Source organism: Aquarana catesbeiana, linkage group LG06 (assembly GCF_042186555.1).
Source record: "Aquarana catesbeiana isolate 2022-GZ linkage group LG06, ASM4218655v1, whole genome shotgun sequence".
In the NCBI taxonomy this organism is placed as follows: Eukaryota; Metazoa; Chordata; class Amphibia; order Anura; family Ranidae; genus Aquarana; species Aquarana catesbeiana.
Window position 1 is genome coordinate 110,644,622 of NC_133329.1, and position 24,308 is coordinate 110,668,929.

At 43.5% G+C, this 24,308-nt stretch overlaps 1 protein-coding gene across 1 annotated transcript in view; it reads left to right on the forward strand.

Moving 5' to 3' along the window:
- Positions 1 to 24,308, forward strand: part of IFT140 (intraflagellar transport 140) — a 205,630-nt gene that overhangs the window by 163,245 nt on the left and 18,077 nt on the right. The window contains exons 19-21 of the mRNA XM_073636682.1: positions 17,690 to 17,867; positions 23,006 to 23,196; positions 23,822 to 23,917. Of these exons, the coding sequence (XP_073492783.1) occupies positions 17,690 to 17,867; positions 23,006 to 23,196; positions 23,822 to 23,917 (465 nt within the window). The remainder of the gene's footprint in view (positions 1 to 17,689; positions 17,868 to 23,005; positions 23,197 to 23,821; positions 23,918 to 24,308) is intronic.

The window sequence follows — 24,308 nt, forward strand, 5'->3', positions numbered from 1 at the left end:
TCTTAAAGGGGTTGTAAAACTTCGAGGTTCTTCAACTCAATGCATTCTAAGCATTGAGATGAAAAACCTCCTGTAATGCTGCAGGCCCCCTGAGCCCCCATTTTACTTACCTGTACCCTCTCTATCTTGTCCCGGGGACAAGCACACCAGCAAAAGCCGGTGTCTCGGGTCTTGATTGGATAGATTGATAGCAGCGCAGCCATTGGCTCCCGCTGCTGTCAATCAAATCCAATGACCCGGGCGCCGGGGGGACAGGGCCGAGTCATACATTTGGCTTCTATGGACGCCGAATGAATGACTTAGGAGTGCGCCCGCAAGGTAACCCCCCAGTAGAGCGCTTCTCCCAGGGGGTTATCTAATGCAGGGAGGAGCCGCCAGAGCCGCCGAGGGACCCCAGAAGAGGATGTTTGGGGCCACTCTGTGCAAAACGAGCTGCACAGTGGAGGTAAGTATGACATGTTTGTTATTTTAAAAAAACAAAAAATGAAGCTTTAGTGTCACTTTAGGGGTCCATTTACATTTGTGCCGTGCATTAGGACAGTCCTGAAAAAATAGTGGGGTCTACGATGTACAAAAACACCCCAATTATCAAGAAAGCACACAACATTTTTGTAGCAACTCACAGCAATGTACTATGGTGCATTGGGATGCTCTTCAAAATGAATGGCACCACAATCAGTCAATGCATGTAATGTGCGTTGCCGTAACTCATAGATGAAAATCAGCCCTAAAGTTGAACTACAGACAGACGTACTGTAAATGATACAAAAACATTGGAGTTGGGCTTAAAATGGTTGTAAAGGCTAAAGGTTTTATTTTTACCTTCATGCATTCTATGCAAAAAAAAACCTTCTGTGTGTTGGTCCCCCTACAGCTCCTCTAATACTCACCTGAGCCCCCCTGTCGATCCAGCGATGTACATGGGAGCCTTGGCTGTCCCAGGTCTCCCTCTCCTCATTGACTGACACAGCAGCGGAAGCCAATAGCTTCCACTGCTGTCAATCACAACCAGTGAGCCAATGAGGAGAGAGCAGGAGCGGGGCCAAGCCACAACTCTATGTGTCTTATGGATGCAGAGCTCGGGGCTCGGGAGCAAACATGCACCAGTTCCCCCATAGAAAAACGCTTGCTATTGTTTGCACTGGTCAAAGGGGAGGAAACAGGACGGGGGGACTCGAGAAGAGGAGGATAATTTCAAACCATGGCACAGAGCAGGTAAGTATGACACGTTTGTTATTTTAAAATAAATAAAAGCTAAAGCTTTAATATCACTTTAATTGCTTACTAACTGTGTCACTTACATGTATGCCAGCAAGGTGGTTCTGCTGTGCTGGATCACTTCCGGGCAGGGAGAGCGACCTGACTGTGCTATGATTATACACAGCAGATGCCGATCAGCGGGTGCCAGCCAATGGATTACCACTGGCACCCGCCAATCGTTGTGAAGGCACACAGGACCCGGCTGCGCTGGGTGCAATGGTTTACTGTAGGGAAGGGGGCGCTTTCCTTCTTTTTGCTGGGCATAGGATCCCCTAAGCTCACATATTGTGAGTGGTGGAGGGAGGCGCAATTTAGCATCTTTGCCCTGGGCAATGGATGACCTTGTCTCAGCACTGACCAGAAGAATTTAGCTTGACAGTTTTTGTGTTTGTAACATTTGATTGGCTAATGGCCAATCAAATAGGATCAAATCGATGTTCATTTTTTACATAGTTACATAGTTTGTCAGGTTGAAAAAAAGACACATGTCCATCTACTTCAACCAACAAAAAAAATAAATGGAATACCTCCATATACAAAACCCACAGCTGATTTAGAGGAAAGGAAAAATAAACAGTAAAGCATGATCCAATTTGCCCCAGAGGGTAAATAAAATCTTTGATCCCCCAGAAGGCAATGGGATATTCACTTGATCAACTATCCCTGGTGTTATCACCTAGAAATCCAGTTATATTTTGTGTATTTAGAAATGCATCCAGCACTTTTTTAAAACAATCTACTGAGCTGGCCAAAACTAGATCATGAGGGAGTCCATTCCTCATTTTCACAGCTCTTACTGTGAGGAAGCCTTTCCATCTCAGGCACAAAAGAAACCTGTTTAACCACTTCCTGCCCGGCCTGTAGCAAAATGACGGCCGGGCAGTGGTTCAGTTATTCTGACTGGGCATCATATGACGTCCAGCAGGATAACTACCAGTGCACAGAGCAGCGATCGGTGGTGCGGCGTGTCAGTCTGACACACCGCTACACCGATCTCAGTAAAGAGCCTCTGACGGAGGCTCTTTACCATGTGATCAGCCATGTCCAATCACGGCTGATCACAGTGTAAACAGGAAGAGCCGTTTATCGGCTTTTCCTCACTCGCGTCTGACAGACACGAGTAGAGGAGAGACGATCGGCAGCTCTCCTGACGGGGGGGGGGTCTGTGCTGATTGTTTATCAGCGCAGCCTCCCCCCCACAGATGCCCACACTGGACCACCAGTAATGCTGCCAGGACCACTAGGGCACCCACCACACATTGATGAGCAGGTATGGCCACCAGGGAGGCCACACAGTGCCCTAAAAGATGCCAATCAGTGCCCACAAATGGTGCCAGTCAGTGCCCACTATGAATGCCTGCCAGATATCTCATCAGTGATGACCAGCAGTGCCACCCATCAGTGTCCATCAGTACACCCATCAGTGTCCATCAGTGCCACCCACCAGTGCCCATCCGTGCCACCTATCAGTAACACCCATAAGTACCTATCAGTGCAGCCTTTCAGTGCCCATCAGTGCAGTCTATCAATGCCCATCAGTGCTGTATACCAGTGCCACCTATCGGTGCCCATTAGTGGCCTTACCTTAAGAGGCCAATGCTGCTCCTCGCTCCAGCTTGCCGAGGAAAGAGCCGGCCCATTGCTTCTCCTCCTGCCGAACAGGAAGTGGGTCCTAAGACTCCCTGGCCAATCGGGTCTCAGAACCCACTAGCTGATTGGCTGGGAGGAGAAGCAGAAAGACATTAGCAAATATTAATTAGCTAAGTCACACAACTGGGTGCTCTGCACCTCAAGCCCATCCTTTTTTAAAGCCAATTAGAGCCTCGGGCTTCAAAAAAAAAAAAAAAAAAAACCCTATTGAAATCCATGCATGCAGCTCCCTGCATGTAGATTAGGGGCTGGGTGCATGGATTAGGGGGGGGCGACACCCCTGCGCCCCCTATGGATGGGCTGCCACTGCATTCAGTAACTGTCACCCTGTATCAGTGGTACACACAGACAGCGTACTGAGAGTCTGCAGGACTCTGGCATTGTACTCACAATCTGCTGATCGCGGGTGCAATGGCTTACAGGCTGCATAGTAAAAAAATAAATACATTTTTTACTTGAAAAAAGATATGTATTTTTTTTTTTTTTAATCAAAGTTGAACTTAGCCTTTAATGTGTCTGGGAAATATTCAAGGAGCATGTCTGGACGAAAATGTAGGGCTTTTTAAGATAAATGAGTTGACAATGATGGCAAGGTCAAATGGTCTGACAAATGATTTTTCAGACTTTTTGTATGAACAATCGAAATTCTTTATTTATATATATATATATATATATATATATATATATATATAGTGTTACGACGGAGCGTAAATAGTTAAAAGGGAGTTAAGTTCCATTTATTCAAATTGATATTTTTTCATATAAAATAATTATATTTTCACTCACCTAGCTGTATATGGTCTTATTGGATCTATATTTCTGATGGAAAGAAAGCAGTTAGATCAAGGCTATGAAAAAAGGTTGAATTTTAAACCATATAAGCCATACCATGCTGGTTTTCATGTTTCCTGCAGTACAATTTGTCACACTTTGTATTTCCGAACATACTAATTCTCACATTAAATGGTACAGGAGGCAGTTTGACCACAAATTTATCTTGGTTTAATTCACATTTAAAAGCATTATTACACATTAATAGACAAGAGCACACAGATTTGTACATGTAGAACCTTCAGATGCCCCCAACAATCACGTCTCTCTCAGCTACAAGGATGGACCCCACCTTATGTAGTTGCGTCACTGTCATAGCAGGAAAACGTTATCAGGAGCTGCTCTGCAACAGTTTCTGATGTGATGAGTGTCCAGAGGAAGACTAGGGTACACACCTCATCCTCTCCGTCTAATCAGCTATACATACTGATACAGTATGGGCTGACTGTAAATAATGTAAAGCTAAATAATGTAAAGCTCTGCGCTTCATACAAAGCCACATGTGCTTAAAGTTAGACAATCTGCAAACGCCCATCTAACCACTATAGATTGCATAGACCGCCATAGTGTTTGCTGAGAACCTATAGCTACTGCAACATTTACTGTACAGTATTTGTGACTCATGTACGTTTTCATGCAAGATGTCAGATCTTTTTAAGCAAAAAATATAGAAAATGCCCATCTGGGAGGTTTCATTTGGCATCCATGTAAGACTTTTCATTAGTGTTTGCCCACTGAGGTTTACAATTTCAATATTTTGTTAGGATATCATTCTAATAATCATTAAAAAAAGAAAATAATTTACAAAATATTATATTATGTAGTCTAGGAAGTTATAGGTTTTCACAGGAAATAAGCAGTATAATAGTCTACATCAGTGTTTCTCAACTTGTTTTCAGTCAAAACACCTTTTTATAATACAATCTCGAGGCACCCCATTCTAAAATGTACAATGTGCCTGGTGGTAAACTTAGGTATAACGCCTGTAGATCTATACTGTCAACCCCTGTGCCTCCACCCAGCTTGTCCAAACTTTATCGACTGTTTTGGGGGCAGTTTTGACCCAGGCAAGGTTGTAAAGAGGCAGATAGTGGGTTTTGTCATAAATGGAGTATGAAGCTTTCACCTAAGTAGAATATCAGACCTAGTATAAAATGCTGCTGCTGGTGCTGTTGCTGCTGCAAACAAATATATATAATTAATTGAAGGATCCACTCCCAATCTGAGGCCACCCACAGTGTTAATAGTTCTTATCACCTTCTGCCAAAAGAACTGGGGTTGAGGGCAGATCCATACCACATGGTTAAAGGACCCAGGAGCAGTCTGACACCTTTGGCACAACATTTGGATAGATAGAGGGTCTTAGTGGACTTTGGTATTCCCCAAGTAGCAGTTTGAGTTGTGTAAATCTTTTAATAACAGAGATTGTAAGGGGAAGGTACTATTCAGAGTTTTTAGACCAGTCCTCCTCCATCAGCTCAGGAATATGTGTATAATATTCCTGAGCTGATGGAGGAGGACTGGTCTAAAAACCCTGAATAGCAACTCCACAGCAACTTGGTTCTCCAGAGAGATAGTATTTATTGGATCCCAGAATAGATGACAATCCACAGAGTACTTGCAAAAAATACAATGGTCAGAAGCCTTCAAAAATATATAGTCCTTTTTAACACATAACAAACACTCTACCCATCCAGCGTATACAATATATCCAGTCTATATTCTGCACCTAGGTAGCTTCCATGCATGCAATACGATCTACTATCTTCTTCATAAACTGCAAGTCAACCCTTCTAGTTGATAATATATGTTTGCTGTTTATATTTTGTGGATCAGTTCTGGTTAGAACCGCTCCAAGTGGTGAAATATGTAGTATATTGTATGTGTAATTTCATACCGTGTTTCCCCGAAAATAAGACCTAGCGTGATTGTCGGTGATATAAGCCCTACCCCCCAAATAAGCCCTAGTTAAAGTCCTTGTAAGTTTATTTTCAGGGTAGGGCTTATTTTCGGGGGAACAGGGTATAGCTTATTTGGGGGTAGAGCTTAAATTGCAGCCATCACTGACAGTCACGCTAGGTCTTTTTTTCGGGGAAACAGGGTATCTATTGCTTTGACAAAAAAACCTAGAAGATGTGTCTCTACATGGTATAGAAATACTGATTGCATCTCTACAGTTTTAAAGTTAGCCATGTTTTAGCACCAGGCGTGACAGATTGTATTGAATTCCGAGCTTTTGCTTTTTAACATCGTATTTGTTTTTTTCTTTGTACCTTAAAGCTAGATTACCACCATTGCAGTATTTCATTTTGAATGGCACCTCAATGCATATCTGCCATTCAGTACAGATTTGTCCTTTCCCAGCTCCACGGAACAGTGCCATGGCACAGAGCACCATGCACTGTCACATGAGAGAGGGAGTCACATGCTCGCCAATACGTGGAAGAATCGGGCATTTCTCTTTGCACCTGGCAGATGAACACCGTGGCCCAGGAGGAATTGGAGAAGGGGCACTCATTAAATTATTATTTTCCTTTGTCCTCCATGGGTCACTTTAACCCTTGTTCCACAATCCCCAATTGTTATGCAAAAATCATCTGTCATATTTAATTAGCAAAATGATAAAATATTAACTATTGGTTACTTTTTATGGAAGTTCCTTGTACAGTCATGAACTAACCCTATGTGTCTCCCTGCTGCTATGTATGTGGCCTCCTCTCTCCCATCCGTCCAGCTCCTGTCTGTCATTGGTGCCCGGTGTTAGAAGAGCTACAGGCCGGGGTTCACTCTTCTTGGTTTAGTAACAGGAAATCCTCCGTCCACACCATGGTGGGAAAAGGAAGGTGTTTACTGATGGGAAGGGATTCTGTGTACGTGTTCTCGTGTTGGATCGTGTTTGTACTTGGTTGCAAGACACATTCATAAACACTCATCACTCCATCTATTAAACATCCCCGAGTAAGACATAAATATTGCACTGTGCCAAGATACAAAGGTCATTAGACAATTTGTACAAGTGATCCACCATTCCCCATCACAGTGATGCAGTCTATACTGCTCTTCATATATATATATACTATATTGTCAAAAGTATTGGGACACCTACCTTGCTTTGTGCTCAGTCATGTTGAAACAGGAAGGGACCATCCCCAAACTGTTCCCACAAAGTTGGAAGCATAAAAATGTTTTGGTATGCTGGCTCCTTAAGAGTTCCCTTCACTGGAACTAAGGGACCAAGCCCAACCCCTGAAAAACAACCCCACACCAAAATCCCCCCTCCAACAAAAGAAGGCCTGCACAGAGTTCTGACCTCAATCCGATAGAACACCTTTGGGATGAATTAGAGTGAAGACTGTGAGCCAGGCCTTCTCCTCCACATCATTGCCTGACCTCACAAATGCACTTCTGGAAGAATGGTCAAACCATAGACACACTCCAAAACCTTGTGGACAGCTTTTCTAGAAGAGTTGAAGCTTTTATAGCTGCAAAGGGTGGGCCAACTCAATATTGAACCCTACAGACTAAGACTGAGATGACATTAAAATTCATGTGCGTGTGCAGGCGTGCATCCCAATACTTTTGACAACATAGTGTACTGTATTAGCCTACAATACTAGATTGTAATTTTGACGAGCAGGGCCCTCCTAACTCACTTGTATTGTAATTGTACTGTCTCCCTTTATATTGTAAAGCGATGCGCAAACTGCTGGCGCTATATACCGTATATCCTGTATATTAATATAATAATACATAGTATAAATATTAGAGCTTTAGAACAAACTGCTACAGAAAATAAACTCATCCCCCCATAATTCTGACCTACCTGCTCTCCAATTACAGTAGAACCTCGGATTACGAGCACTTCGCAATACGAGCTATTCTTTAACCACTTCAATACCAGGCACTTAGACACCTTCCCGCCCAGACCAATTTTCAGCTTTCAGCGCTGTCGCAATTTGAATGACAATTGCGCAGACATGCAACACTGTACCCAAACAAATTTTTTATCATTTTGTTCCCACAAATAGAGCTTTCTTTTGGTGGTGTTTGATCACCTCTGCGGTTTTTATTTTTTGCGCAACAAATTAAAAAAATTTCGAAAAAAAACAAGTTTTTCTTTGTTTCTGTTAAAATTTTTTGTAAATAAGTACGTTTTCTCCTTCACTGACGGGCACTGATACAGCGGCACTGATGGGCACAGATGAGGTGGCACTGATAAGGTGGCACTGACGGGCACTGATGATGGGCACTGATAGGCGGCACTGATGGGCACTGATAGGTGGCACTGATGGGCACTGATAGGTGGCACTGGTATGCGGCACGGATGGGCACTCATAGGTGGCACTGATGGGCAATCGTAGGTGGCATTGATTGGTACATATGGGTGGCACTGATGGGTACTTATGGGTGGCACTGATGTGTGCCACTGATGGGCACTGATAGGTGGGCACTGATGGGCACAGATGGGCACTGACAGGTGGCACCGATGGGCAATGACGGGTGGCACTGATAAAATATATTAGGGGCATTGCTGGGCAGATCTGGAACATAATGGTGACAATCAGTGCTCATTTGTGGGCACTGATTGGCACAGATTGGGCACATGTAGATGGCCATGGGGTACATACCTGGCCATCCACATGTTGCCCCTTCCCTGGTGGTCCTAGTGGCGATCTCTGGTGGTCCAGTGTGGTGATCTGAGGGGGGGCTGCGCTGATAAACAATCAGCGCAGACCCCCCCTGCCAGGAGAACCGCCGATCGGCTCTCCTCTACTCGCGTCTGTCAGACGCGAGTGAGGAAAAGCCGATCAACGGCTCTTCCCATTGACAGCATGATCAGCTGTGATTGGACACGGCTGATCACGTGGTAAAGAGCCTCCGCCGGAGGCTCTTTACCAAGATCGGTGGAGCGGTGTGTCAGGCTGACACACCGCTCCACCGATCGCCGCGATGCGCGCCCCCGGCGGCATGTTATCCTGCTGGACGTCATATGACGTCCAGTCAGGATAACGGAACCACTTCCCGGACGGTAATCCGCTATAGGGCGGGCGGGAAGTGGTTAAAAAAGAGCATTGTCTCGCAAGATGAGCAGGATTCAAGCCGCTGGGTGTGCAGTACCACATTTGGCCAGAGGTGCAGGGGGCGCCGGTGACACTCTGGGACACTCGGAAACACTCCGTTCTCGAGTGTCTCCGAGCATCTCCGAGTGTCTCCGGCACCACATGCGGTACTGCATAGACAAGCAATGTCTTTGGTACAGATTATCTGTGTATCTATTATTTCCTATGGGGAAACTTTGATATACGAGTGCTTTGGATTTCAAGCATTTTTCTGGAACAAATTATGCTCATAATCCAAGGTATTACTGTATATTAAACTGTAAAAAAATAACTATGATACTTTGTTATCCTGCAGATATTGCTGCTTTGGCTCCCGAAGCCTGCATCCTAAATGTGTGCACTGATGTGTGTTGTGGAGGGCGGCGGTGCAATGCATTGTTACAGTGCATTGCACTATTTACAGTGCCTTGAAAAAGTATTCATACCCTTTAACATTTTTCACATTTTGTCATGTTACAACCAAAAAGCGTAAATGTATTTTATTGGGATTTTATGTGATAGACCAACACAAAGTGGCACATAATTGTGAAGTGGAAGAAAAATGATAAATAGTTTTAAACATTTTTTACAAATATACTGTATATGTGAAAAGTGTGGCATGCATTTGTATTCAGCCCCCCTGAGTCAATACTTTGTAGAACCACCTTTCACTGCAATTACAGCTGCAAGTCTTTTTGGGGATGTCTCTACCAGCTTTGCACATCTAGAGAGTGAAAATGTCTGCCCATTCTTCTTTGCAAAATATCTCAAGCTCTGTCAGATTTGATGAAGAGTGTCTGTGAACAGCAATTTTTAAGTCTGGCCACAGATTCTCAATTGGATTTAGGTCTGGACTTTGACTGGGCCATTCTAACACATGAATATGTCTTGATCGAAACCATTCCATTGTAGCTCTGGCTGTATGTTTAGGGTCCTTGTCCTGCTGGAAGGTGAACCTCCACCCCAGTCTCAAGTCTTTTGCAGACTCTAATGCCCTGTACACACGGAAAATGTGTGATAGGACCTTGTTGTCGGAAATTCCAACCGTGTATGGGCTCCATCACACATTTTCCATCGGAATTTCCGACACACAAAGTTTGAGAACAGGCTATAAAATTTTCCGACAACAAAATCCGTTGTCGGAAATTCTGATCGTGTGTACACAAATCCGACGCACAAAGTGCCACGCATGCTCAGAATAAATAAAGAGATGAAAGCTATTGGCTACTGCCCCTTTAAGGACCCGACGTACGTGTTTTACATCACCACGTTCAGAAGGATTGGATTTTCCGACAACTTTGTGTGACCGTGTGTATGCAAGACAAGTTTGAGCCAACATCCGTCGGAAAAAATCCATGGATTTTGTTGTCGGAATGTCCGATCAATGTCCGACCGTGTGTACAGGGCATAACAGGTTTTCTTCTAAGATTGCCCTGTATTTAGCTCCATCCATCTTCCCATCAACTCTGACCAGCTTCCCTGTCTCTGCCGAAGAAAAGCATCCCCAGAGCATGATGCTGCCACCACCATGTTTCTTTTGACAATATAGTGTATGTTTTAAATTCATTTTATAGTGAAATGCAGGCATCAGTAGTGCAATGAAGCTACGTTGGGTCTGGTCCTACTTGCACAAGAGGATGACGGTAACAAACAAAGCTCTGTATAAAACTAAGAACTATCCAACTCTTTGTCTTCAGAATACCAGACTGAACTCATATTAAGGTTTACCGCACTGCATTAAACAACATTTGGCAATAATCAAATAAAAGCAGGAAAGAGAGGAAGTACGTTTATTTTTCTGAGCAATTCTGTATAACAATCGATTTTATGAAACTATGAAAAAGCATTTCCGTAAATTTATTAATGTGTTGTAATTGTTTATATTTTGTTGGTTCTGAAATGTGGGAAACACTAGTATAATTTTGGTTAGTACATGTTTTCATTTGTTATTGTTTACATGAGTCAATCTTAATTCACTCACATTTTCACGTTTCATGAGTTGGATCATGTACGGTACGCACTTTCAAATTCTCCCTTTGGCTGTTAGTAACATGGAAGGTTATTTGTTTTATCATTCATGTAGACAGCTGCTGAGATTACAGGATAAGCCATGTAGACATTTTATTGTCTTTCAGAGCAGAATTATAGACTTCCACAGAGAGAGAAAGGAATAGTAAAGCTATTGGCTTGGTGCACTACTAAACAGTAAGCACATGCTTCCTGCTGATTGGAGAGTTCTACTTCTGACTTAGTGCTGGATAACCACAAGGCAAACTAGGCAGCCGCCTAGGGCGCCCGGCCACTGGTGTCCCTACTCTCTTCTCTCTGCAGTAAGCAACTAAGTCTCGGCATCAGCAGGCAGCCGCCACTCCGTTCGCACATAGTGTCAGAGGCGCAACGGTGGCGGAGGAGTGTGTCTGTGTCATGACTCCCGAATGAATGGAAGCAAGCAAACATTCATTGATGGGCACTGGTAGGCTGCATTGATGGGTGCTGGATGAGGCTGCATTGATGGGCATTGGTAGGCTGCATTTGATGGGTACTTCATTAAAAAGGTGGGGTATACATGGGCAGGGCAAAGCAGGTGGAGTCAGGGGTGGAGCCAAGAGGGGGCAGCAAAATTAGGTTTCGTCTAGGGTGTCAAAAATCTTTGCACCAGCCCTGGCCGGATCATACTTATGCGGTGCAGGAACCACATGCAATTTGGACAGGTATCGCACCTGCGATTTGAGCCATTCATTCTGTATCCCTTAAATCGCACCACATCCCAAATGGTGCAGGACCCTTTTTTTGCTGCAGCAGAATTGAAGCACATGGGTGTTCACACCCATGCGCTCCGATTCTGCAAATTGCACTGAATTTTGCGAGCCAATTTCAAGGTGACGTTAACATAAATGCCCACAGCAGTTCACATGAACAAGGGGGCGATTTTGATGCAGTGCAGAAACGGCACAGAATTTGCTGCGGATTCCGCACCACATCAATGGGAACTGGCACTTAACAGGGAAAGGGGGTTTGTCAAACCTCTGTAGAGAGACCACTGCATCCACACAAGGAGCAAGGGTCTTACTCTGCAGCATGCCAGCAGGGCATGACTTTGCACACCTTTTTGTTTTGATGGAATGTATTTGGCTTATTTATACTGACAGTTAGGCTTTAAAGCCCAACTCAGGGCAGAAGAAATGATCCCTTCCAGTGGGACTGTGCCTGCTCTGCAAGGGTTAATAGCTTGTTTTGTCTAGGAGAGAGGAGAAGCAAATTTACTTACCTGATCCTTCACTCCCTTGGCAAACGGTGCTCCCCTATGATCCGGTGGTGGACCATCCCTGAGTGTCTTCACGTTCATAGCAGGGCTATGGACCCTGCTCTGGTCTTGATAGCATCAGGACCCTGGCCGCTAGAGCTTGGGGGTGCAAAAGCTGTGAGGACCAGTCTAGCTGTGGGGAAGAACAGAAGATAAAAGTATATTTCCTACTATTGCTCCCTCAGACGTAAACATAAACAAGCTATTAACACTTGTAGTGCGGACACAGCTCCACTGCAAGGGATACTTTTTTATTTGGAAGCTGAACTTTAAACTACAGTAAAACCTTGCTTTGAGAGTAACTTGGTTTGAGAGAGTTTTGCAAGACAAGCAACATTTTTAAATAAATTTTGACTCGATATACAAGTAGTGTCATGTCACAACTAAAAGAGAAGAGAGGCGCCTCTAAGTGCAGCAATATGGTTACATTTAATGAAGGTACAACATTTAGCAACATATTGCTACACTTAGAGGAGCCTCTCTTTTATACTCTGTAGCTCCTGCTGGATTTTGCTTCTAATCCCCTCGTGGAGGCTTCCATTTGTGGATGGGCATATTATGGTTACACAACCTGGTCACATTGCTATAATTTTATATGGACTATAAACTAAAGGACCTATGAGTAAATGGTTGTGGAACGAATCATATGAGTTTCCTTGTCCAATGTTTTATTAAAGTTTCAGTAACGACAATACAGAAGAGAAACAGTGTTAGCCATACATTGGATCATTATAAGCAGGTTCACATGAACGTGTATGATTGGCAAAACCATTGTAGGAAACATGTGGGCTCAGAAGCAGAAGGTGGGGTCATCGTCTAGCGCTCCCAGACACCCCAATTGGGGACTCGCTGTGTCACGGAGGGAGGACAACTCATCCCACTTGAGATGTCAGAAGTTTTGTGAGGATGACTAAGTGCATAGAAATGTGTGCGGTGGAGTGAAGACAAACCAATGTCCAAGTATGGGCTAAAGTTGCGGTAGGAACATTAGAAAAGCCAGCGTCAGCGAGCCAGGAGAAGGTTGTTCAATCCAGGGATGAAATCCCAGAGAACCAATAAGCCGATGTGTAAAGAATACTGTTGTTAAAGTGGTGTTCCAGCCGAAATGATACTTTTTAAATAAAAATACCCCTATAATACACAAGCTTAATGTATTCTAGTAAAGTTAGTCTGTAAACTAAGGTCTGTTTTGTTAGTTTATAGCAGTAGTTTGTTATTTTATAAACTTACAGCAGGCCGTGGCCATCTTAAGTGTGGGCATCTGAAGCCAGACTGTATTTCTACCTGGATCTCATCCTTGCAGATCTGGCACATGCTCAGTGCAGCACAAGCAGCGTAATAGGTTTCAGGTCAGGTTTCCATAGCAACAGCAGTGTCAGAGGAAGTTGCCGCCCCTTCCCAGAAGGCATTGCAAACAGGAAATGATGCGATGGGCCACGGCCAGGGATGAGGAAGTGAGAAATGAATACAGCAGATATACAGTAAGTGCTGAGAAAATTTTTTTTTAAATATCCAATTCGTTTACAGTGCACAGTTTAGTGAGGGATGCTGAAGAGTTGTAAAAGTGGGTGGAACTCCACTTTAACTATAAAGCAAGAGAAACATACTCTGAAGGTTTAACAATGCAGAAAGCTTGACCTGAGAAGTTCAACCATAGAAACAAGTTGTAAAATTACAACTATCTACAGGAACGAGGAGGTAGGATATTTAGTAGAGAGAACAGGGTAAAGAGGGGAGGAGAAGATTGGTAGGAAGACAGGGCGGGGGAGAGTGGAGAGGGTGAGGGTAGGTGTGAGGTCCCAGGTTTTGTTGGCTAGTTTCAGGCAGGTCGGTCTAGAGATACGTTGGTAAGGATGCCTTTTATGGGAGTAAAAGGTACTCATCAAAATTGGGTGGGAGAAAGTGTGTCACCCAAGGGGACCAAAGGGCTTCGAATTTGGCTACCTTATCAGATATGATTTCCTCTATTTTTGCGTGGATCATCGCTTGTGTGACCTTGTTTTTGACCGCAAGGACACAGAGGCTGGAAGTTTTCCAAGATTTAGCAATGATTTGTTTGGCTGCTGTTGTGACCTGCAAGAGAAGTTTAAATTGGCATTGGGATAGATTTGGCGGTTTGAGATTTAAAAGTGATATAGTTGGGTCAGGTTGCACAGTTGTTTCGAAGAGAGTGGAGAGTATGTTAAACAGGTTGGACCAAAAGGTTTGTGCAATTGGGCATGACCACCAGATATGGTGGAAGTCCCCTTGTGCGGAACAACCCCTGAAGCAGGTGGAGGGGTAGTGAGGAACATATTTGGCTATCCTGGCTGGGACCAAGTACCAACGGGTCAGGACTTTGTAATTGGTTTCCAATGCCACAATATTTTGGGAGGAGGACTTTGTGGCCTTCCATATATGGTGCCAGTCCACAGCATCTAATGTGATTTCCAGATCTTTTTCCCATTTAGAGGTGTAGGAAGGGACAGGAGAGGGTACTGTGTTAAGCAATTGGGCGTAGAGGGTTGAGATCATGCCTCTGCTGTGCGGGTTGCTATTGCAGGCATGTTCAAAGGACAAGGAGAGGGAAAAGGAATCTCTGGGAATTAAGGATGTGAAGAAGTGCTTTATTTGGAGGTATCGGAAGATTTCAGAGGTTGGGATGTCGTAAGATTCCCTGATGGTCGGAAAGGGCTTTATGCCTTTAGAGGTTATAAATTGATGTGCTCAGATGAGGTAGTGGAGGACCATTTGTGAAATGAGAGTGGTGAGGTCCAGGCCGGGTAGAAGGAAGGGTTGCGTAGGAAGGAGAGCATGGGGTTATGAGGAGATTGAAGTGAGTGCTTGGATTTAAGATGGCCCCAGAGAGAAAGTGAGTGGCGTATAACCTGGTTATGTATTGTGCGGCGATTGGATGGGTGTAGCCAAAGGATGTTTGCAACCGAGAGGGGGTCGCATTCGACGGAATCCAGGGACACCCAAAGGGGTATTTCAGTGGTGGAGGGGTACTTTGGCAGTTGGGCTAGTTGAGCAGCATAGTAGTACTTTGTGAAGTGTGGAAGGCCTAGGCCCCCCTGATCTTCAGTAGGTAGAGGGTAGAATGTGGAATACGCGGTCTAACGGTGTGCCAGATATAGGAAGATGTTTGTCTTTGTAATATGCGGGGATAGTAGCCTGGGACCGGGATGGGTAGAATTCAGAAGAGATATAATATTTTAGGGAGGATTATCCTTTTGACTGCGGTAATTCTACCCATCCAGGTGAGTGGGAGATGAGATCATTTGGTGAGGAGGCTGGTGAGGTGAGAAAGCATTGGGGATAGTTGGCTGAGTAAAGGTCTGATGGGTTAGCTTTAAGCTTAATTCCTAGGTATGTGATGTCACGGATAGACCAGGGGAAGGGGAGGAAGGTTTGTAAATGTGTCAGGTCGGCAGTAGGGATGGAGATGTTCAGGGCTTTGGACTTTGTCAGGTTGACTTGTAGGCCAGAGATATGGCCAAAGTCTGTCAGAAGTTTAAGTAAGTTGGGTGCGGAGGTCAGTGGAAATGATATGAAGAGTAGGACATCGTCTGCGAACAGACACAACTTATGGTGATGGCCACGACTTCCAGTCCTTTAATATCATGGTTATCACGAATTAACTGGGCTAGGGGTTCGATAACTAGGGCGAAAGGAGTGGTGAGAGTGGACAACCCTGCCGTGCGCCTCTTATCATGAGTTTCCATTATTTCTTAAGGGGAAATTCGCTTTGATATACAAGTGCTTTTGGATTACAAGCATGTTTCTGGAACAAATTATGCTCGCAATCCAAGGTTTAACTGTATAACTAAAGGCAAATTTGTTTTTTGTTTTGTTTTTTTGTGTTTTTTTTTTTTTTTTTTTTTTAGTTTGTGGAGAGTAGAGTGGAGATGGATTAGAAAACCTATTAGGTTTTTATTGTCTGTGCCCCCATTAGGGAGATTCATTTTTTCTTTGTCTTGTTTACAATTTTCAATGAAAGTGAATGTAGAACAAAATATGTCCCCAGAAAATTAATAGAGGGGAAATCTTCCAATGGGGTCACTAGTTCTGGTGACATGGAGACCCCCAAGAGATTCCCTTAATTTGCAGGAATTTCCTCTCACTTCCTGTTTTGGTTATGGGACAGGAAGTGAAGGTGTCCCCAATAGGACACAGATGGCAAAAGGGAAAAAAAAACTGACATGGGTTACAACCCTCCCTTACTCTATGCAAAATGAAAAAAAAAATTGCACACAGTTCTTCTAATGGTGAACATTGATAGATGTTCTAACACGTTCTTGTTGGGATTCACTTTGCTGCTAAAGCTGAGCACCTTATTACTAAGGCATTGTAGCAGAGAACTGATAATGTAGCATCAGTTTCACATTTTATCTCAGCATAGGCTAGTTTACACTTATTTATTTGGTGCTTAGTCTAGGAATGAATGTTAAAACAAGGAGGAAGGGAAAATATTGGGTGTTGTTTTTACTAGACAAGGGTTCATTCACCCTTTAAGTATTGAGCTGTATTGGGAAGCCTTGCTCAACGCTGTCCGAACGCATAGACAAGACAATTTGATGTTTGTCTTGTCATAGGCATGCACAGGGGGGTGTACCTGGGCACACCCTAATTACTACGTATGGTGCCGATTCCCCCTACTGCCCAGGCTTCCCCCGTGTTTGCCCCGCAGTGCTACTGGCTTCCCTCCTCTCCCTCCAGCTGGTGTGGGGGATGTTTTAGAATGGAGAGTGGGGAAGGGACTACTAAATATTTCATTTACCAGAGCCTTTCTTTTCTAAATTAACACAGTGAACACACTCACTCACTGTGTTCATTCATAACTGAAGTATAGTAAACTGTGTTTACTAGGCTTCAGTTTGTGAATAAACAGGAAGCTGCTCATCACAGAGCACTTCCCGTTCATTCACTGTCCAGTGCAGCTGAGACTGCAGAGAAAGGCATGTGTGTTTGAGCTTTGGGCTGTGCACACCTATGTGTCTGGTTGTTTAAGGGTGTGCTGCAAAAAGTAGGACATGTTACATTTTTACACAGCACAGTGTGTTTCAATGCATTACACCACATCGCATCACTCTGCAGTGCTTAAAAATGAATGAAATGTGATTTTGTGACATTTCAATAAAATAAAAAAAAAAGGTAAACCGTGTGATGCGTTGTAAGTAGGCAGAGAGCGTAACATACGCATGCTGCTGTGTATGGAACCTAAAGCTGAAATCTGGTTACTTTGGGGTTGATTTACTAAAACTGGAGTGTGCAAAATCTGATGCAGCTGTGCATAAAAACCAATCAGCATCCAGGTTTTATTGCCAAAGCTTAATTGAACAAGCTGAAGTTAGAAGCTGATTGGCTACCATGTACAGCTGCACCAGATTTTGCACGCTCCAGTTTTAGTAAATCAACCCCAAATGGTAATAGCAACATTTTTTTCTGCTGTTATAATCCATCCCCAACTACATGGACATACTTGCATAACTTAACATACACTAAAATTATGTGACCATTGTCAAAATCATCATTGCATTGTACAGTGACTTCTTCTTTATTGTAGTGAAACAGTGTGGGAAAACATGGCACGTATGTGTGTCAAGACAAGAAGACTGGATGTAGCCAAAGTGTGCCTTGGAAAGATGGGCCATGCCAGAGGTGCAAAGGCATTGCGAGAGGCAGAGCAAGAGCCGGAGATCGAGGCCAGAGTGGCCATGTTGGCCGTACAGCTAGGCATGCTGGTAGGTTATGTTCTCATATTGGAAGATTGGAAGCTTTTATTATTATTATTATTTTTTTTTTTAACAGTGAAACTTTATTAGGACAATTACAGCATTACATGTGCAACAGTAAGTAGAATTGTAGGCAGGTTACAGACTTCAATACACTGCAGTTAGTCATACAGCAATCCAATGTTCTCCTATGTTGTATCAACCTTATCATCTACCATAATATAGGCATGGAAATTAAAACCTTTTGGCTCAATCTAACACTACAATATCCCGAACATAAGCTATACCATGAGACTCAATCAGGGGGTGGGCAAGGAAGGGGGATTGGTAGAAAGGGAAGGGGACAAAGAGTGGGAAGGATGACGAGGGAAGGTGACACAGTCAAAGGTAAATGAAATGTCAAAATCTGTTCCCTAAAGGCAGGACAGAGCCTTTAATCGTCAAAGGTAAGGCTCCTGTCCTCAGCCCATGTTGCCCAATTTTTGTCAAACTTCTAAGGGCAATTACGCCCCATGTAAGTAAAACGGGAGAGGGGAAGTACTGCGTTAACCCTCGATCTTCGAGTTTCCACTTTAAAAGGATCGTCTTTCTAGCATAATATGTTGTATAAAATATAAACAGCTTTTGATGTGTGGAGGCCTGTAAGTTCTCAGTTACACCCAACAGTAACATTAAAGGGTCCAAAGAGATGCTTACTGCTCCAAGATTGTTTATGTCAGCGACCCCCTCTCTCCAAAAGTGACCGAATGCGAGGACAGGACCACACCATATGAATAAAATTCCTTACCTCCGTTTGACATTTAGGACAATCAGCTTGTGAGGTCTGGTAGATTATAGACAATCTCTGGGGGGTGTAATATACTTGATGAATGAACTTTATTTGCACCAGTCTATCTCGGGCTGAAATCATGAATGGAATGTACTGCTGGATCCCTGGCTTTTATTATTTTTAATAAATTTCTTTGGCAGGCACAGTAGTGATTAGAGATTAGAGCAGTTCTCTGAATTAAATGAAGAGCTTCCTCTTGGAGATCATTCATAGACTAAAATGTACAGCATTCCCTACATACTGTTATGCCGCGTACACACGAGCAGACTTTCCGGCGGACTAGGTCCGACGGGATTAGTCCAGCGGACAATCCGATCGTGTGTGGGCTAGTCCGTTAGCTTTTCGGGATAAAAATCTGACAGACTTAGAAATAAAACATGTTTCAAATCTGTCCGACGGACTCAAGTCCGACTGACTAAAAATAGGGAAAACCGTTCGTCTGTGTGCTAGTCCGATGGACCAAGTACGACGCAAGGGAAGCTATTGGCTACTGGCTATTGAACTTCCTTTTTTAGTCCTGTTTACATCATCACGTTCAAACCAACCAGACTTTTGAATGGACTTAGTCCAATCGTGTGTGGCCAAGTCTGTTGGTTCGGAAAGTCCGTCGGAACTCTGCCGAAAGTCCGTCGGAAAGATCGTGAGACCTAGTCTACCGGAAAGTCCGCTCGTATGTATGCGGCATAGGGCTCCTTTCACACAGGCGTCTCCGTGAAGCGGAATCTGCTTGCTCAGTGGGGTTTCTCTATGCTGATCCCCACTGAGCAGGTGGATGACCAGTCCATGTTCCCTCCGCTATGTAGAGCAGACACGGACACAGTCCCACTGTCCTCTATGGGGCAATCAGATGGAAACGGACTGCCTGTCCTCTTCCACCTAAAGCCATCCAATCCGCCAGACAGATGGGGAATAGAACCACCATCCGTCTGTTTTTGGCGAACAGAATCGGATCGGATGGTGGCGGGTGTTAGCAGTGTAACAATCCGGGGTGATTAAGCTCTAGTGGTGCATGCAAATTGAAGAAATCGTGTCAGTCCCGACTGCATTTTCAAGGGCATGGCAGCCCATTTTTATTCAAAAGAAACAAAGTTCAAAAATAAACATCAGATTCCCTCGCAGGGGTATTCAGCATTACAGTCCAGCATCAGAACGTCCAGCATTCAGCCATCCTGGCTAAAACACAGCACTCCTGCTCAGGCCTTACACTTTAGGCCTTGGTCTGTCTTCCCCAGACCTGACGCTCAGCACCTCTATGCTTGCAGCTTCATGCCGTACTGGCTCCCTCCTGACTCCTAGGCCAGAACTCCTGTCTGTCGGGCAGAGCTGTCTCCAAGGATGAGCACTGAACTCTATTCCTGGGATGAGCAGACAAGATGTCCATGTGTCCGCTGACATCCGCCGCTCCATAGAAAAGACTGGAGGTTCTGATCAGGTCCGCCTGAAAAACTGACAGGCAGTCCTGATCGAATTGCCCGTGTGAAAGGGGCCTTCAAGGCCAATTTTATTCCATACTGTGGATAAAAGTAATGAGGATCCTTTCATGTTTCAGGCCAGCAAGCTGTTAACCAGAGCAATTCATATTTTAGGGAAATATGTCAAATAAATAAATATAAAGCATCAACAATAAAACCACCAACTTCCAGTATAAACTCTCTGCCACAGAGAATTCCCAGGGTGGCAGTAGGACAATATCAACTATAATTACTGATAGAAAATCGTTTGCAATTTGAAAAGAATACGTCTCTCAGACAGATCACTTATGAAACAAGACTTATAGTAGTAGTTGATCTGTGTCTAACTAAATAATAGTGGCACTAGTATGGTCAACATCCAAGAAATTCTTAGGGTAGAGTCACACCAGATGCGGTGGGACCGCGTTGGGTGGTTATTTAAGTTCCAGCGCAGTCCCACCCCATGGACCCGGCAAAACGCCTTGTCTCTTATGTGCCCCGCTCACACCACTGCGGTGGTGTGCTGAAAAAAGTACTGCAATCCATTGCCTCATACTGCATGGCTGGCAATTGAACTTTATGAGATGTCTGTGTGACATCTCAATAAAGTTTGTTTAAAAAAAGCACCAAGCTCAGTGCTTCGTCACTGTAATGCAGCGACTCGAGTTAACCAGCCATTCGTTTCTGGGAACATTTGTAGAAAAAGTACTTCTTGTATAGTCAGCATCTTTAGTGCTGCTAGCATCTAAATAGGCACAGTTCTACTGTTTTTTTTATATCAATTTGGTACATTTTGTCAGATTTTTCATATGCTGCATATTTTAATTCCATTATCAATGACATCCTAACCCAAAATTCATAATTGTCCTTGCCTTTATCTAAACTTAGATACAGTTGACCTTTTTAGGTAGGCTGTGGGCGCTGTTCCATCTGTGTTTTGATTTGTATATTATTAACATCTTTATGTATTTATTACAGGCATTTATAATAATTTACACAGCACTTTACATACTGTACATTCATATCCATCCCTGCCCTCTGAGAGCCTGCAGTCTAAGGTTCCTATCTGACATGCATACATGCACACACATACTAGAGCCCATTTAACCTGGAGCCATTTAAACTACCAGCAGGTCTTTGCAATATGGGAAAAAAATCAGAGTACCCAGAGAATACCCATGCATGCACAGGAATAACATGTAAACCCCATGCAGATAGTGTCCTGGCTGGGATTCCAACCAAGGACCCCAGTGCTGCAAGGCAGGAGTACTAACCACTAAGCCATTGTGCTTCTACATGCACAAAATACGCAGAAATTCTTAAAGTGGAACTTTAGTCAAAATATTCCTGCTAGATCACTTCAGTCTGGCCCATTTTGGAGGTATGGCTATGTAAAACATTAAAGATAAGTGCCTATACTGTTTAAAGTCTGTCTCACCCTGCTCTGCACATGCTCAGTTGTTCTCTATTTTTAGGCACTGCCAAATTTGTACAGGCTTATCTGCTGACAGCTTAGTTTACTGCTGTTCAGGGGCTCTGGGCTTCCGCAAAAAATGGCAGCCTCCAGCAAGAAGAAACAGGAACAGTACTGGAGACAATTTACAGCACACACTAATTTTTGGTATCATAATTATTATTAAATTGTTATGGGTAAAGTCCTGTTTCAAAGCAGAACTTCACCCTAAAAGGGAAGTTTCACTTGAACACCTCCTTCCCCCCTCGACTTTTTGAGATTTTTGTTTTTCTTTTGAGGGGGAGTAGGGGATACCTAGTTTTAGCAGGTACCCACTTCAACTTCTGCTCTGATTGCCTAGTCCCTATGCTCACAACCTTCTGGGACACGCCAAAAGGTTGCAGGACCATTCATACAGGGCAGTGCGGCTTGCATATGTGCAATGTGAGGCTGGCTGTGAAGCTTCCCTTAGTAAACATGCTCGCGATGGGGACTTGAAGAACCAGCCCAGGTGAGGACAGCGCTGGATCCCTGGACAGGTAAGTACCCTTTTTTTTAAAGTCAGCAGCTACAGAATTTGTATTTTTTTAATTATTACATATATTATTTAATTTTTTTTTTTTTGTAAGACTGAAGATCTTCTTTAAACACTGTAAAGGAGAGTCCCGCCCTAAAAAGAGATTATAATTTAAAATAAAAAGTTATAGACACACAAAAGTAGCAATTGTGTTGTGTTGTACAATCAAAAAACATCACATATTGTGGGAGAGATGTGTCTGATGAAGAAAAAATGTATATGTTTTTTCGGAAAAGATGGGTTTAAATGGTGTATTGACATGCAGAAAGTACTCTCAAGCAAATGGAGCAGCAAGTTCTAGAGGTATGAAATGGCTGGGACGGGATGGGATTATATCTGAAAAATAAAAAGATTTAAGACACTCTTACAATGGAGCACAACTTGATGAATGGCAGCAGAGATGTATTAGAGCTGCAGGATTCATAATGGACTGGAGGGTTGCTGATCTGTTCTTTTAGCTTTTATTGCTTAGTATAGCAGGTTTTCCTAATGTCTGTTTTAAGAATAAGTGCAATAAAGTTCCCCTATGTTATTCCCCCTTGCCCTTTTCATCATCCTTATTTATGCGATCCTTGACTACTCTGTCCAACGTATTGATAATAAAGGAATAAAAAGAACCGTCTCTGATATCTGATGGATGCTGACACCAAACCATTGGGGAAAGAAGTGCAGCAGGGATATTACCAAATCCACATATTAGGGAAAGCTATAATATAATTGTAATGAGGTGAACAAGGGTTAGTGGTATCGGGTACTTATATGTTAAGGCCCAGATTTCTGCACAATGCCATCTGTAAATATGTTGATTCATGTGATCTATGTCCTCTTGCTATACAGGAAGATGCAGAACAGCTGTATAAAACTTGTAAGCGTTATGATCTTCTGAACAAACTGTACCAGGCGTGGGGACAGTGGAAAAAAGCCATGGAGATTGCAGAGAACCATGACCGAGTACACCTGCGCACCACCTACTACCAGTATGCCAAGCACATGGAAGCCTTGGGAGACCGCAATGATTCCCTCAACTAGTAAGTGTTCCCATTGAGACTGTTATATTTTTGGAAATAAAGCCAAGCTCCAGGCAAAAAAATGTAATGTATAAAAAATATATATATACTGTATAAATGTATATAAAAAACATATATATGAGACGGCTTACCTGCCAAAGAATTTCAATTTTTAAACAGTTCTGCTGCACAGCAAAGCCCCTTTTAGCAGAGCAGGAGACCTGATTTTTTTCAGTTGCAGTTTAGCACAGTTACAGGTTTCCTCCCCACCCTCAGCCTATTAATGGGGTAACAAAAAGAGCAGTGGCACAGTGGTGAGCTCACCTCTCTTTTACTGTGCTCTCTTTCCATATCAGCATGCTTCTTGTATTGCAACACAACTGATTGGCTGATTGTGCAGCTTCTCCCTCCCCAGCCTGAAGCTCTTCTGTACAGCAGAGTGTTCTTTACAGATTCTGCTATATTTGAAAATGCTTGAGTCTATCTGTACCAAGTGAAGGGCTGGGAATTGTCCTCCACTCTCACCTTAGATACAGAAAATATTCACTAATGCTTGTTTCTCTCTAATCCAAAAAAAAGAATAATTAGTAACATATCATAGCTAGTCATTACTATCTCATGCCTATTTTTTTCTTTTTCTTTGTAGCTACGAGAAGTCAGATACACACCGCTTTGAGGTTCCAAGAATGCTTCTGGAAGATCCGCAGGCCTTGGAGAGCTACATCAATAAGAAGAAAGACAAGTAAGATCAGCAGCCACAGTACAATTTATAGAGTTGATTTGCTGAAGTTTGTTAATTGATGTTACTAATGGCTCCAGTGTCTGTTCAACCACTGTGTACATATGTAACTTGAGGTGGTCCCCTCCCCCTCCCCTAGCTCCATCTATGTGTCTTCTGCAGAAGAGGATATCACTTAGGCCAGCCATATATGGTGCAAATCTCTTTGGTTGCAGGAAAGAAATTTGCATGATTCCCCCATTAACACAGATAGTGCTGTGCTGTGATGATCAGCAATTGTCTTCTCCCGGCGGTAGTGCTGGGGCGGGCGCGGGGGAAGCCATCCTGCTGGGAGAAGACAGTGATTATCGCTACTGGCTATAGCAGCCGCTTGTGATAATTGGAAGCGAATCCA